Source organism: Anolis sagrei, chromosome X (assembly GCF_037176765.1).
Source record: "Anolis sagrei isolate rAnoSag1 chromosome X, rAnoSag1.mat, whole genome shotgun sequence".
NCBI lineage: Eukaryota > Metazoa > Chordata > Lepidosauria > Squamata > Dactyloidae > Anolis > Anolis sagrei.
Genome location: NC_090034.1, coordinates 92,434,970 through 92,451,391, shown reverse-complemented (window position 1 = coordinate 92,451,391; position 16,422 = coordinate 92,434,970). Strand labels below are relative to the sequence as shown.

General features: G+C 43.0%; 1 protein-coding gene across 1 annotated transcript in view; it reads right to left on the bottom strand.

Annotated features, from left to right (window-relative positions):
• LOC137094853 (V-set and immunoglobulin domain-containing protein 10-like) overlaps window positions 1-16,422 on the bottom strand; it is a 35,836-nt gene that overhangs the window by 16,173 nt on the left and 3,241 nt on the right. Inside the window, exons 2-5 of the mRNA XM_067460771.1 lie at window positions 15,306-15,569; window positions 9,217-9,504; window positions 5,408-5,665; window positions 560-835 (exon numbers count right to left, since the gene is read on the bottom strand). Of these exons, the coding sequence (XP_067316872.1) occupies window positions 560-835; window positions 5,408-5,665; window positions 9,217-9,504; window positions 15,306-15,569 (1,086 nt within the window). The remainder of the gene's footprint in view (window positions 1-559; window positions 836-5,407; window positions 5,666-9,216; window positions 9,505-15,305; window positions 15,570-16,422) is intronic.

Sequence of the window (16,422 nt, the reverse complement as noted above, 5' to 3'; positions counted from 1 at the left end):
TAGTAAGTAAATAAATAAGGCCAGGAGGGAGGGGGCAAGAATTAAGAGTCCAATCTTTCAAACAAGAAAATAATAATAATAATAATAATAATAATAATAATACTTTATTTATACCCCGCCACCATCTCCTCAAGGGGACTCGGAGCGGCTTACATGAGGCCAAGTCCGGCAACACATCAATAAAACAAAAACCAATAAGCAAATAAAACAATACAATTAATATAACTCACATATAAACAATAACATGCAAGGATTTAAAAAACCAATGGTCGGGCCAAATGTAATTGTTTAAAATTTTAAAAAACAAACGCTGGGCATGAACAGAAGTAGGATGTATCTGGTAGGAGGGTTTTAAAAGAAATGAAGGGAGACCAACCCAGCGAATAGTTAAAGTGCTTCTGAAGACATTTTGCTGGGAAAGTTACTTCCAAGCTCCAAATATACCAAAGCTCCAACTCCTATTTACAGACAGTGAGGAATGGGCATTGGGAGTTCAATGACCTCTAAAACTTGGATAGGATCTGAACTTCTGTGTTATCCAAGACTGCAAAGATCTTACCAATGACAGTTAAACTGGACTGTTGAGATCCCAATGGATTGGAACAGATGACCCTGTAATCCCCTAAATCCTCTGGGGCTGTGAAGTTCCAGATGGTGAAGTGTGTCCTATCCGGGCTAAGCTGATAGCGATCACTGGTGGAAAGCAGCGGCTGCTGGTCCCGAAACCATTTAATCTCCACTGGGTTAAAGGTGCCTTGGCAATGCAGTTCCACAGCAACCGATCCATTAGCATTGCTGTCTATTTGAAATGAGAGCAAGACTCCCGAAGGTGTTTCTGTGGAAGGAGACCAAGTTTTAGTAGTGAAAACAAATATTGACAGATTCTGAAATGGAATAAATCTCAGCCCAAGTCTAACGTTCCTGACTTCTCCTTTCTCCTCCCCATCAGAAGGGAATAGGGAGAAGATATGTTACTACAAAGTGGTTTGGATGACAACAAGAGTTAAGTGGTAGTCCACAAACTAATATTCCTGAGCTCTTGACTTTCTTTATACAGTAGTATAAATGTGCCATTGTTCTCATCAGCTATAGCCCAGGTAATTTACAAAATATTGAAAACAAAAGCATCAATAAAACCTATAAAAGATATTTTAAAATGCAATTAAACAATCTATAGATTTAAAATGGCTTAACAACACATTACAAACAGAACATAAAAAATGAACAAGCCAGCACACCATTAAAGCCTGTTGCAATCAGTTCCCAAAGGTTTATTGAAGCATGTTGCAACTTCTCTTTACTTGAAAGATTGCAAAGGAGTAAACATCAGTTATGGGCCTGAAACTTGTCCCATCTGTTTGATTCGGGTTTCCATTTCGTTCTGTCCATTCGGATGACACGAAACAGGAAGGCCCCTCCTGGAACGAAAATAGACTCTAAACGAAAGGCAAGCAGGAGTGGGTACCAGCTTGCTTTTCGGATCAATTGCCTGGGCCTGGCAGGGCCTACAGCCGAGCACCGAGTAAGAAGTGCTCTTTACTCGGCACTTGGCTCCAGGCACCCCAGAACTTTGGGCTTATGGGTGCAAGCTTTGGGGCTATGTGCCCAGGCTTCAGAGGGCCAGCAGCCAAGCGCTGAGTAAGGAGTGTTACACTAAGACGTAACAGGATCAAGTGTGTGTGTGTGTATTAAAAAAAACCTTATGCTGTTAATTATTATGTGCAGTTGCTAATGTAGGTCAACTAGTAAGTTTGGAGCACACCTGGTGATATAACTGTATGGTTTTTAGAATACAGTTCAGCTTTTGCTCTGAGGAGCCTTTGCTCAGGGAGTTTGCTCAACCATTTCTACTGCTCTCTCATTTGGATGGAGATGAAGAAGCCTTATTCTGTATTGCTTACAAAGACTATGTAAGTTTGTTGCACTGTTTGTAACATTGCAAGTTTATGTTTTAAATCTGCTGATAGGAGTAAAGTTTTTCTGGGTTTTTTTTCCTCTTGCCTGGGTGCAATGTTATTGTGTCTTCTGCATTGGACTTGACTGAAATACGCTTAGCGCAACAAGGAGCACTTCTTATTCAGCGCTCAGCTGCAGGCACTTTGGGTCTATGGGTGTACCCCCCCCCCCCCAATAATGGGCCAAAGATAATGGATATTTCGGGCTCGTAAACAAAAAATGAGTAGCTTACTCCTGATTTCGGGAGGCTCAGAGAAAACGGATTGGGGGTCCCACCAAAAGCTGGGACACGAAACGGATGAAGGTAAAGCCTGAATGCACATGACTAGTAAACACAGCTATTATCTTATCCTGACTTCACATCATCCTTAGGAGACATGTTTAGAAGGCATGACAGCAAATGGACAAAGAATTTCATAGATTGTCCCTGGTTCAGCTCCAACACTCCTCTCTCCTCCACTGCTTTGAACCAGAGCCATTTCTAAACTTTGCAGCTTCTTGCTAAAGGAGAGTTGGTAGGCTGCTATCCTTCATTCACAAACGAAGGCATTTTTTTAATTCAGCCAGGCCTTTAGCATATAAACCTGGCCCCTCTTGAAGGAGGCTCTATATTTCTTATGCTTTTTAAGTCATTGGTTTTCTCTTAATATTTGGATTCAGATTTTGTTTTTGTTTTTAGCTTCTTTGAATGCCTTATTTTGCTAGACATGTTGGGATATAAATAAAATACATAAGAATACCCTTTCATGGTGGAAGGGAACATCCCCACTTCACTGGGCATCCCTTCGTATGCTGCTAATAGATTATTTGACCTCCATTTCCTACTTCCCTGCCTTCTGCTCTTCCTTGCAGCCAAAGTGAACACAGTTAATTCGGGGAACAGCAAAGATATTGCTATAAACTTTGCCACTGATAAAACTCATCCTTTAATCTTTAGTCTCTGCATTTTTCAACTCAAAGGGTAGAGAGAAAGATGCAAAGAGCTTGAAAAACTTCCTTTGTTGGTCTACAGCTTCCCAAATTCCACAGATAGCATATCTATTAACCATTGTTCCTACAGAATTATGGATTTTGCAGTCCCAAATTCATTTTCCAGGATCACAACAGAGGTCCCATCTGTACTGACCACTGAGGTCAGTATGCAGATGGATCACCCCTACACTTTTTAAATACCAGTGTAAATACCAGTTTCTCCTAGTGTAGAGCAACCATAACTCAAAGCTATAGAGGCTCTAGAGGGTTAGAATTGGGCACTAGCCTTTTCTTCCCGCTTAAAGGGAGAAGCCAGGATGGCTCCACATTAAGTAATTTCCAACGTTCTTGGAATAAGATGGGACTGGAATCTTCCAATCGGCCCAAGTCCTGGTTCAATGTTCCCTTGGGTATTTTGATGCATTAGGATTGTTGAGTTTTTATTTTTCCTTGCATTTATATAATAATACTTTTTTATAGACCACCCTCTCTTCCCGTAGGGACTCACGGCGGTATACATACACATAAGACAGACAAACATTAAATGCCAGGCAAAAACTTACACAGCCATCAAAAAAATAAAAAATAAACATTAATAAACTTATTACTAGAAAAAATTAAAGTTAACATAATAAAAATACAAATACATAAATAAAACATACTTACAGTAATAAAACATAATTGCACAGAAACATATAAACCACGAGAATTTAAAAAACACCTAATGTCAACGATAATTTAAGGATACGCCGTAGCAGTCATAAAGTGCTAACCGTAGGAGCTATAAAGTGTTAAGTGCTACTCCTCCTCCTCTCCATATAATAAGGTACATAAGTGTGTTTTCAAAAAAATTTTGAAGGAGAGGAGGGTTGGGGCATTTTTATTTCTTTCGGAAGGGAGTTCCAGAGTTGGGGAGCAATCACGGAGAAGCCCCTCCTCTCATTCCCACCAAACGTGGCTGTGCTGGGGGTGGGACCGAGAGCAGGGCCTCCTCCACTGACTGCAATGCAGAAGATGGTCTATATTGGGAGATGTGGTTAGACAAATAGCCTGGACCCGAACCATTTAGGGCTTTATAGGTAATGACCATCACTTTGTATTTAGTTCAGATGTGGACCAGTAGCCAGTGGAGCTACTGTAACATGGGAGTTGTTCTCTCCCTGTATGGAGCCCCAGTTAGTAACCTGGCTGCCGATCTCTGAACTAGCTGTAGCTTATGAACTGTCTTCAAAGGCAGCCCCACATAGAGGGTGTTGTAGTAGTCCAAATGTGGTGTGACTAAGGCATAGACTACCATAGCCAAGTCAGGCATTCCAAGGCACGGGTGTAGCTGGTGCACAAATTTATTTATTTCATTTCTACCCCGCCTTTCTCGACACGAGAGGGGACTCAAGGCGGCTTACAAATTTGGCAAAAATTCAATGCCGCACAGGTAAACAAAAAACACCTCCCATAAAAATTTAAACAATCTAAGCATACAAACAATTACATTTTTTAACAATCTATCAAGCAGATTAAAAACCACATATAAAATACTGAGTCATGAACTCATGTCCAAATCGTTTTCCAAAATCCAGTCCATTATTCAAGCTGTTAAAGCCTCAATCTGTAGTTTCCTATTCACCAAACGCCTGTGTAAAAAGCCATGTCTTAAGTCTCTTTCTAAAAACCAGGAGGGATGAGACCTGTCTGATGTCACACAAGAGGGAGTTCCACAGCCTCAGAGGGACCACCACTGAGAAGGCCCTGTGGCAAAAGTATGATAGCTGGGACCCTACGCTAGTAGCTGGGACCCTACACTGGTTGTGCAATGCGGGTCAGAATTAATGAAGGGAAGATGTGCGCAACACGGTCAGAAAGGGGGGGGGGGCAGAAGGGGGAAACAACAAACAGCCAAGCATACTGCTTAAGGCGAGTGAAGTAATGTTAGAGTTATTTACTGTTAAATGATAAACAACGGCTTACGAAGATGGTAAACAGGGCAGAAATGTTTCCTCTCCCCCTTTCTGGTGAACAATGTTCCCAGGACTCTGACGAAGCTGCATCTCTCCCGTGCTCCACTGTCTTGCGTACCTCTTCCCTTCCTTAATTCAGAGCCGCGTTACGCAACTAGCGTAGCGTTGGGTCCCAGCTATCATACTTTTGCCAGCCCTGTCTCTCACCCCAACCAATCACACTTGCGAAGAGGTTGGAACAGAGAGCAGGGCCTCCCCAGCTCTTAAAGCTCTTTTAGGCTCATAGAGGGAGATACGTTCAGACAGGTAAGTTGAAAGTCCATGTCAGATCTTCATACAAATCAGGTATGAATAAAAGGCTGCAGGTTTTTTTAAAGCAGGCATGGGCAAACCCCAGCCCCCAGATGTCCCGGACCTCAACCCCCACTACTCCCAACAAATGTTAACTGTGCGAAGGCCAGCAATGAGTCCAGTATTGCCCCCAGACTGCGAACCTGTGCCTTCAGAGGGAGTGTGACTCTTACCTGGAACCATGCTGCAGTTGCCCTCTCTGGTCAAGTGATGTCCCAAACAGGTGATATTCTTGCCACTGAGCCCATCTGGGAAGGGAGAGGCTAGCAGTTGTTGCAAGATAGAATCACTGGCCTCTTTGCTGGGTCCAGGCAGGCCCTGAAATCTCAAATGGGGAGCAGGGAATCCCCCAGGCCAGGAACAGGTGAAAAGCAAAGCGGTGCCATTGTCAGCAGAAGTCACAGAGCAGCGGGGCAACCCAGAGGGTTGTTCTAAAAGGAAAGTAAAAAAAGAGAGAGAGAGATGAGTTTATTTATTTATTTTGTATCAAAAGCATTGCATATATTAGTATAAAACAGATAAAAATAGGAGCACAAGCGGTTGAATATCTTTTGACGAAAAAGATATATTCTTTTGGTCAAAAGAAGAGACCAAATCATACAGTCTGTACTCCTTTTTAAAAAGCAAATAAAAGATACTACAACCAGATGCTATACAATCTAATCTCCCCATACTCCTGACACAGCAGTAACTTCAATCATCAGTTCTGAAATATGGTTTAGGCATCCAAAGAAAAGAGATGGACAAAATTAGCAAGGGAATGTGGACGCAGCAAATATAAGATTTCTAGAAGTGTGGACAATTTTCAGTGTTTTGTTTTCTACCATATAGAAAATTGGTGAGTGACGAAAAGCCTCATATTGGGTGAGAATTCGTATTAGCAGGGTAATATCATCATTTTGTCTTCCTTGTTGCCATTACCCTTGGCAGAGTAAAAAACACAGAGGGTTCAGGCAGATATACTTGTATTATAAAGATGGAGCAAATTTGGATTAAAGCTTGGGTTGATTCTTTGGTCCACAGTCCTTCCAGATGGACGGGAGAGGGTTGAATAAAGGAACAATTAAAAAGTGGGCATCTAAACATTTTAGATCCCCCCTCCTTTTTTAAACATCCCCTGAACCTGCTGCAGTTGTCCATCTCTGGTCTTTGACGAACCTGCAGTCCTCAATGTAAGTTTCAAAGTTTCTACAACCAATAGGAGCAGATCTCTGGAAAGACTTAGCTATCTTTCACCTAGTAGCACACTGGGAGAAGAGGGAAGAGACTAGAAATGTGAATGATAGAAAGAGACAGGATACTTTGGGCTTTGGAACGAACCTCTGCCAGTTTGTGGTCCTCAACCATTTTGGCCACAAGGATTGTAACCCTTGAGTGGAAAAAAATCACCACCTGATAGAGAATTTACATATCTATATCACAGAAAATTGACTAGTTGTTCCTATTGGGACCATGGTAACACAGAGGGTTAAACCTCTAGCTGCAGGAAATCTGCTGGCCGGAGAGTTAGCAGTTCGAAGCCACAAGTTGGGATGAGCTAACTGTCAACCCTAGCTTCTGCCTACATAGCAGTTTGAAAGTTTGTAGTGTGAGTAGATCAATAGGTACTGCCTCAGTGGGGACGTGAAAGGGCGCCCCATGCAGACATGCCGGCAACATGATTGGAGAAGTCTATGGACAACAGGTTCCTCATCATGGCAAGATGGAACAAGAGCACCTCCCCATAGCCAAGTTGAGCATCACCTCCAGATGCTGGCAATGGAAGGGGATGGCCTTTACCTCTGTCTGTGTATTGCATGTCCTTGCTTACTGTGTAAAAAGGCATTGAATGTTTGCCTTATAGATGTAAAACTGTAATCCTCCCTGAGGGCCCTTCCACAGAGATATATAACTCAGAATATCAAGGCAGAATATCTCACAATATCTACTTTGAACTGAGTTATCGGAGTCCACACTGCCATATATCCCAGTTCAAAGCAGATAATGTGGCATTTTATTCAGCTGTATGGAAGGGGTCTAAGTCCCCTGGGAAGATAAAGCAGAATATAAATAAAGTGTATTATTATTATTATTATTATTATTATTATTATTATTATTATTCTCTCCAGGGGATTCTGGGAAATGGAATTTTGATGGCCTAGGTGCCCACTCACACTACAGAATTTTAAGAGCCGGGCTTTAGCACAGCAAGTTAATCACCAGCTACCAGGCATGTAGCCAGCAGCCGAAATTCTCATGATGGTTTGCAAAAAGGCCTTACTGGTGCATTATTTAAACTGTTATGTTTATTCATATCATGATCTGATCACCATACTCAATATATCCCATATGCATGGGGGTATTGGGGTAATGATACAAAAGGTTTGCTAGGGTAGACCCTCTTTCACTCAGACTCACCCCCCCCCCCCCCCGCATCGAAATCCTGGCTACAGGCCTGCCAGCTGCAGTAAATCTTGCCAACTGAAAGGTTGACAGTTCGAAGCCCAGGTCAGGGTGAGCTCCTGGCCTTTAGCCCAGCTTCTGCCTATCTCGCAGTTTCAAAAACAGCAATGTGAGTTGATAAATAGGTACTGTTTAAGTGGGGAAGTATTTCAGGCACCCATAAGGAAATGCCAGAAGAATGATGGCAATTCGATCAAGTAGCAAGTTTACAAACAAAGCTCTTAGGAGAGAAAGTGGAGCAACAGCGTGCACGCATGGACACACATATATACACACACCGTGGCCAGAACCAAGCACAGCCTCCAAAATGCCGAAGATGGGAAAGCCTATATATACCTCTATCTATATCAGTGTTTCTCAACCTGGGGGTTGGGACCCCTGGGGGGTTGTGAGGGGGTGTCAGAGGGGTCGCCAAAGACCACCAGAAAACGCAGTATTTTCTGTTGGTCATGGGGACTCTGTGTGGGAGGTTTGGCCCAATTCTATCATTGGTGGGGTTCACAATGCTCTTTGAGTGTAGGTGAACTATAAATCCCAACATCTACAACTCCCAAATGTAAAGGTCTATTTCTCCCAAACTACACCAATGTTCACATTTTGGCATGTTGAGTATTCGTGCCAAGTTTGGTCCAGATCCATCATTGTTTGAGTCCACAGTGCTCTCTGGATGTAGGTGAACTACAACTCCAAAATTCAAGGTCAATACCCACCAAACCCTTCCAGTATTTTCTGTTGGTCATGGGAGTTCTGTGTACCAAGTTTGGTTCATTTCCATTGTTGGTGGAGTTCAGAATGCTCTGATTGTAGGTGAGCTATAAATCCCAGCAACTACAACTCCCAAATGACAAAATCAGTCCCCTCCCCAACCCCACCAGTATTTAAATTTAGGCGTATCGGGTATTTGTGCCAAATTTAGTCCAGTGAATGAAAATATATCCTGCATATCAGATATTAATACTGCAATTCATAACAGTAGCAAAATTACAGCTATGAAGTAGCAACGTAAATAATTTTATGGTTAGGGTCACCACAACAAGAGGAACTGTATTAAGGGGTCACAGAATGAGGAAGGTTGAGAAACACTGATCTATATACAGTTGTCTGTCTTGTCAGTGTATAACGGCATTGAATGTTTGTCGTATATGTGTTCTGTGATCCGCTTTAAGTCATCTTCGGGGTGAGAAGGGCGGAATATAAATATCGTAAATAAAGAAATAAATAATGCTAATTCCACTTTAACTACCATGGTTCCAACATAAAGAATCCTGGGATTTGTAGTTTGGTGAGGCACTAGGAGAGTACTCTGACAGAAAATTCTAAATGCCCTTCCCTAAACTGTCAATTCCAGGATTCCACCAAGTGGAACCATGTAACAATAATGTAACGGGATAGCCTTTGTGGAATCTCTAACATGGAAATTCAATACCATTACCAGGTGATATATTCATTGGGAGAACCCTGAAAGCATTTATGGTTTTCCTTAGTCCAAAGCCCTCCACTTGAGACTGGGGAAAAGAGGTTCATGCCAAAGTCAACTAACGGGCAACTTTGAGGTTGACAGTGCTCCGAACACGCTTTTGGGTGCGCTGGTTGATGGCCAAGCACGAATATGGCCCAGCCTGATTCAGCTGTACTCGAGGCAGGTGCAGAATTGGCAAGGAGGGCACATTGAGATCTTCAGCATCTGCTACATTCCAGTAGATCTTTGCCTGAGGCTCAGATGGTGCCAGGCAGGTTAGGTTCACTGTACTATTCACCAGAACGAAACTCCCAGCATCCGAATCCTGGTCCGATGACAAGATTGTGATTGTTGGAGTCTCCGGACCATCTGAGAGGAAATGAAATAGTAGTTCCATGAAATACTTTGCTAGTATTGTGTCTATAGCAGACATAAAAAGACAAGGCAGCCAATTTACCTATCCATCAGGCTTAAGTACTGCAGGGGCCCTGCCTTTTCCTCCTGGCTTTGGTTATCCAGGTTGCGACCTCACTGACGAATGGGGTGATTCAAATTGATGGAGTGGCCATTTAGCAGGAGAAAGACAGCCTTATGGTCTGTCATTTTGCCCAGCCACCTGGGAATGCAAAGAGGTTCTCCTTGGGTCAGTGGCCGCTTCCCTTTGTGGCTGGGAGGGTTCAGTCCTTTGTCCCTCAATGTGCAGAGAAAGGGCAGCCACTCCAGGTACAAAAAGCACATGCTGCCATTTCCCACAGTACCCTCCAAAATGTTCCACTTAATGATTTATATGAGCTGATCTCAATTAATGACTTGTATAAGGAGAAAGAGAAGGAGAAAATACTTACTTATCACATCTTCATAAAGCCAGAGAGGATAACTATATCAGCCCCCCAGAGACCTTGGAAGGTTGCACCCCTCTCTACCTTCCCTAGCAAAGATGCCCCCAAATCCCAAATTCCCTTAGCACTGCATTTCTCAACCTGGGGGTCGGGACCAGATTGGGGGGGGGGGGTGTCAGATGGGTCACCAAAGACCACCAGAAAACAGTATTTTCTGTTGGTCATGGGGGTTCTATGCTCTTTGATTGTAGGTGAACTATAAATCCCAGCAACTACAACTCCTAAATCTCAAGGTCTATTTTCCCCATACTCCACCAGTGTTTATATTTGGGCATACTGAGTATTCGTGCCAAGTTTGGTCCAGATCCATCATCTTTTGAGTCCACAGTGCTCTCTGGATGTAAGTGAACTACAACTCCCAAACTCAAGGTCAATGCCCACCAAACTCTTCCAGTATTTTCTGTTGGTCATGGGAGTTCTGTGTGCCAAGATTGGTTCAATTCCGTTGTTGGGGGAGTTCAGAATGCTCTTTGATTATAGGTGAACTATAAATTCCATTAACTACAACTCTCAAATGACAAAATCAATCCCCCCACCCCCAACCCCACCAGTATTCAAATTTAGGTGTATTGGGTATTTGTGCCAAATGTGGTCCAGTGAATGAAAAGACATCCTGCATTTCAGATATTTACATTAAGATGCATAACTGTAGCAAAATTACAGTTATGAAGTAGCAATGAAGATAATTTTATGGTTGGGCGTCACCACAACATGAGGAACTGTATTAAATGGTTGCAGCATTAAGAAAGAAGAGAACTGCTGCCTTAGCAGATTATAGTGGTTATTGCTGTCACGTCTCTATACCCTGAAGGCAAAGATAGCACTGGGGACATATGCAGCCTAGGGCTACTTTTTGCCCACCTCTGCCTTAAAGCATTATTTTCGACACTATGTGCATTTTATTTATATTCCACCTTTCTCCCAAAATGCAAACCAAACCAGCTTGTGATGAATGTTAAGACAAAATAGTTAAAACAGTATGTGACACACAGGTTAGACTTCTTCAACCAGAGAAGCCAGCCACAGCAGAGCACCTGATGAACCAACATGGACACAGCATATTATTTGAGAGCACAGACATGCTGGACCACTCTAACAACTACCATGCCAGACTACACAGAGAAGCCATTGAAATCCACAAGCATGTGAACAATTTAAACAGAAAGGAAGAAAAAATGAAAATGAACAAAATCTGGCTACCAGTATTAAAAAAAAACCCTCTAAAATCAGGATAGTAAATGAAGAGAAACACTCAAAAAGCAGATGAAATCCAGAAGAGAATCAATTGGCCAGCTAAAACCTCTCAACAAAGGATTCCCCCAGGCAGCAACCATTCACTCTTTGAAGCTGCAAGGCCATTCAATGCTAATCATGGTGGCTAGTTGCAACATTCAGACTTACCTCAAGCAGACAAGAATTATTTCTCCCACCCTGGACATTCCACAGATATATAAACCTCGCTTGCCTAGTTTCCAACAGACCCCTCAACCTTTGAGGATACCTGCCATAGATGTGGGCAAAATTCCAGGAGAGAATGCTTCTGGAACATGGACATACAACCCGGAAAATTCACAGCTACCTAGTGATCCCAGCCACGAAAGCCTTCAACAACGAGTTAGAAAAACATTCAACAATCTAAATAGTACTTTAATCTATGAATTTAGAACAATTAAAACTATAGTATTTACTCCATATTATAAATAATATTTTCAGAGCGCAACTTTCTTTCTCATTCAATTGAAGGCTGAAGGAAAATCTTTGCCTGCAATGCAGAGAGGGGCCCAATTGAGCCTCTCTTGGGAGAGATCTCTATAGCCTAGCAGCAGCGGCCAAGAAGGCTCTCTCCTAGGTCTTCACCAAAGGAGCTTGAGAGGATGGTGGGATAGAGAGAAAGCTCTCCCCTGAAGATCATAAGACTCATCAGGCTTGTGACCTAAGCTATGTAGAGCTTTATAGCCCATAAACAAAACTTTGAATCATGCACAGACATGGAGAAGCAGCCAGTAAAGTAGCATATTTCAACAACTTGTTTTCTTGGGTTGTTGTATATTTTTTTGGGCTGTATGGCCATGTTCTAGAAGCATTCTCTCCTGACATTTTGCCTGCATCTGTGGCAGGCATCCTTAGAGGTTGAGAAACATCAGGAGAGAATGTTTCTAGGACACGGCCATACAGCCCAAAAAACCTACAACAACCCAGTGATTCAGGTCATGAAAACCTTCGTCAATAACTTCTTTTCTTGTTTGAACAAAAGTGTTTAATGCTCCCTCTAACCAACCCTGGCCAACAGTCTAGCCACAGCATTTTGTACCTACTAAAGTTCCCAAACTATTCCCAAACACAGCCCCAATCTGTTCCATAAATGCAAACTATAGGCTAGCTATTAAACTCTGGAAGACCTTTTTTGTACTTCGGCCAGATATGAGAACTTTAGTTTTCAAATTCAGCTAGGCACATGTTAGGACGGGGAAATATGAATGGAGCTCTTTGACTTTATAGTTCTTGCAAATATTAACCATTGGAGGGGAACTGGGAATAGGAACATGATGCAGGGCAAGGGAAAGTTTGATTATTTCCATTTCTGCTGTAGCCAAGATAGATGCCTTATTAATAAAAATCTTGGAGTACACAGTTTGTACTGGAATGCACTTACACGTCATGAATGCATGTTTCTGCTGGTCAAACAATAACTCTGGGGAAGAGGGAGTGGATTTTATTCTGGCGGAAGAAGGGTGGAAGAAAAGGATTGATGCCCTGCACATGCCATTTTTCTGTTCTAAAGCATCTCCTACCATAGTTGGAAATATATTTGCAATGTGCACTTTGATCCATACTGGCTATCCAAAGAGGACTGCAAAGATACACCTGTTATTGAAGCCCTAATGCTTCTTAGCGAAGCTGTGAAGGGCACACTACAGCGATTAAGGACACACACTTTTCCTCCCAACTATGGTGTCTGATGGTTTCCTTGTCATAATGATATCGAGCAAGAATTTAGGGGTCTTTGCCAGTAGGCAGAGACCGGCCAGACCCAGAGTCCTTTCAGCCCTGGTGAGAAAAGAAACACCCAATAGAGTTTTCCCTGATTTTCCAATAAAAGTCTCACCAAGTTGAAGAAAATGCCACAGAGTTGCCTTCATTTTGTCCCAGCCGGTATGGATGTCAAGCTGCAATTCCTTGCCAAAAGCTGACATGTTTTGCAAGGCAGAACAGTACATTTTATAGAGAAACATAGCTGTCAAATTCAAATTTCCCGCCCCTGCCCCCTTTGCTGGCTTCACGCTGATTGGTTGGAGTAATCAGCTGGAGGGAAGGTGCGGCTGGCTCAGGTGTGCCTCAGCCAATGGGAAAGCCACCGCCACTTCGGCCTCTCGGCCAATGGGGAGCAAGGAGGCGGTCCGAGCAGGAAACAATGAACCGGGAGGAAAAGATGAGTGGATTAAAATGACTCCATGTTTTGTCCAATTGCTGTCGATAACCCTGAACGTCCTCAAGCTAGCTTTTGTATTGTTTAATGTAGGTGAAATAAACATCTGTAGCTGGCCCAGATGCCAAGCCCCGATAATCTGGGACCTGTCTCTCTTTTACCGAAGGTGTCCAAATGATACTTCCCGTAAAAGCGAATTAATGTTGTGTACACTGGGCTTTCCTTGGTTTACTCCGCATTATTTGTTTGTTTATTTATTTATTTATTTATTATTTCATTTATGTACCGCTTTTCTCAACCCCTGGGGAGACTCAAAGGGGTCCACAACAAAGTAAATGGCAAAATTCAATGCCTCACAAAATATACTAAAATAACATATAATAATAGATTAAAACCAATGAACTATAAAACATCAGACACTGACAAACGTAAAAAAACCCATAAAACATTGCACCAATCCTGAAGTTTTCTTGACTACTCAATCTCACTCCCCAGATGCTTATTTATTTATTATTTATTAACTGCATTTCTATACCGCTTTTCTCACCCCAGGGGGAACTCAAAGCAGTTTACAACATAATATATCGCAAATTCAATGCCTCACAAATATATTAAAATATCACATATCTAAATCAATATCATATATAGTAAATGTAGATTAAAACTATAAAAACATCAAATATAGACGTAAGCATGAAACCTATTACTGCTGCAATTAACAATGTAGACCCCTTCTCTACCCCCTCCCCATAGTGATGCTTGCTTGAAAAGCAACAATGTCAGAAGGGAGGTGGCTGACCTGATCTCTCTGGGGAGGGAGTTCCACAGCTGAGAAGCCACCACCAAGAAGGCCCTATCTCTGGTCCCCACCAGTCGCATCTGCGAGGGCAATGGGACTGAGAGTAGGGCCTCCTCAGCTGATCTTAATGCTCTAACTGGCTCATAGAGGGAGATACGTTCAGATAGGTAAGTTGGACCGGAACCGTTTAGGGGTTTATAGGCTAAGGCCAGCACTTTGAATTGTGCCCGGTAGCAAACCAGCAGCCAGTGGAGCTGTCTCAACAGGTGGGTTGTATGCTCCATGTGTGTCACTCCAGTTAGAAACCTGACTGCCACCTGTTGGACTACTTGAAGCTTCCAAACAGTCTTCAAAGGTAACCCCACGTAGAGCATGTTGCAGTAATCTATTCGAGTTGTAATTACGTACTGCATTAGATCTGGATCTTAGTGAAATATCCAGGTTGAATGAGGTATTGGGTCTGTGGGGATTGACACAGGGGTCAATCAACACAGCCATCTTGCATTTTCAGGTCCAAAGTTCCTACCTCATCCCCCACAGCCCTGAATTTAGCCTCTAAAACTTATCTAAAAGCAGCTGCCAAGCATGAAGCCTGTTTGTAAAGTTCTCCTGGAACACTAAAATGGTGTGTGAGGAGATGGGCAGAGGGGGAAGGATTTCCCTTTTCCCCCTCCCATCTCCTTACACGCCATTTAACATGCCAGGATAACTTTATAAACAGGCTCCATGCCTGGCAGCCGCCTTTAAGTAAGTTTTAGGGGCTAAAATCGGGGCAAGGGGGTGGCTTTATGCTATCCCAAATTCACCCCCAGAGAAAATGGGATATGGGTTGTGGGGTGGGAACTAGAACCTGAACCAAAGTGGGTTACTTTAACCCGTTTCAGCGTGGGTTTTCGTTATGTATGGAAGCACCCCTTGTTATATTCAAAGACAGTTCAGCCATAATTGTATGAGACTAAAGAGTAGGCTCAAACCCTTACACTGTATTGTTTTTAGTGTATAACATCGCATATAATTAAACTGTTTGCCTGTATTGTATACTCACAATTGACAGTAAGGTTCGAGGTGCCAGTCCCATTACCAAACGGGTTGGAGATGGTACAATGGTAAACTCCCGTGTCTGTGCGTTGTGGGCTTCTTATCTGCAAGTAGCCAGCAGAACGCAAATATCGCGGATTTTCACCAAGATGCTGCCCATCCTTGGTCCACGATACAGAGCCATGGACTGGGGTGCAGTTCATGGCCACTGAGCTGTCATCTTCCATTGCTTCAGCAGATGGCGGGATCACAGAGACATCACCTATCTCCTCTGAGAAAACACATAGGAATGGGATGTGATAGCTACCACCACTCTTCTCCTCAAACCACTAGTTTCCACTACACCCTAGCTTGAGCCATGAACCCTGTAGTCCTGCCTCCCTTCTAACATTCTTCTGCTACATAACTACGGGGACCTTTCCAGCTTTCTATTCTTCTCCTGAAGCTCAAGGGATGCTTGAAGAACCAATGCTTATAGGTGATGGTCTTATTTTGAGTGTATATATCAGGTATGTATATATCAGGTCCGGGAGTCAGATGTGGCCCCTTGGGTTCTTTTCTCAGGCCCTGCTCCTTCTCAGCATCTTATTCTTCCTTCATTCTTTCTTTCCTTCTCCCTTCCATTCCTTCCTTACCTCCCTCTTTCTCCTTCCCTCTTTCCCTTCCATCCTTTCCTCGTTCTTTCCCTTTCATCCCTCCTTCCCTCTCTCCCTCTTTCTCCTCCCTCCCTCCCTTCCTTTTTGTCTTTCCTTCATTCTCTCTTTCCCCTCTCTCCCTCCCACATTCCTTTCCACCCTTCAATCCTTCTCTTCCCCTCTTCCTTCCTTCTCTTTTTCCTTCCTCCTTTCCTTCTGGGGGATGTTTACCTGGGAGAAGGGAAGGTATAGAGAGAGCATGAGAACCATGTTTCAGGATTTCAACGGGTGTCCCATTGAGGAGGAGGGGTTGGTGGACTGAATTCTGCTGCTCTAGAGACCAGGGAACAAGGGAGCAATGGTTTCAAATGGCAGGACTCTGTATCAGTGGTAGACAATATATGATCTAATGGATACACTTTTTATCTCCCATCCACCATCTCATCCTGACCAAGGCCAACCCTTTTGGGATCCAGACATTTCCTGTGT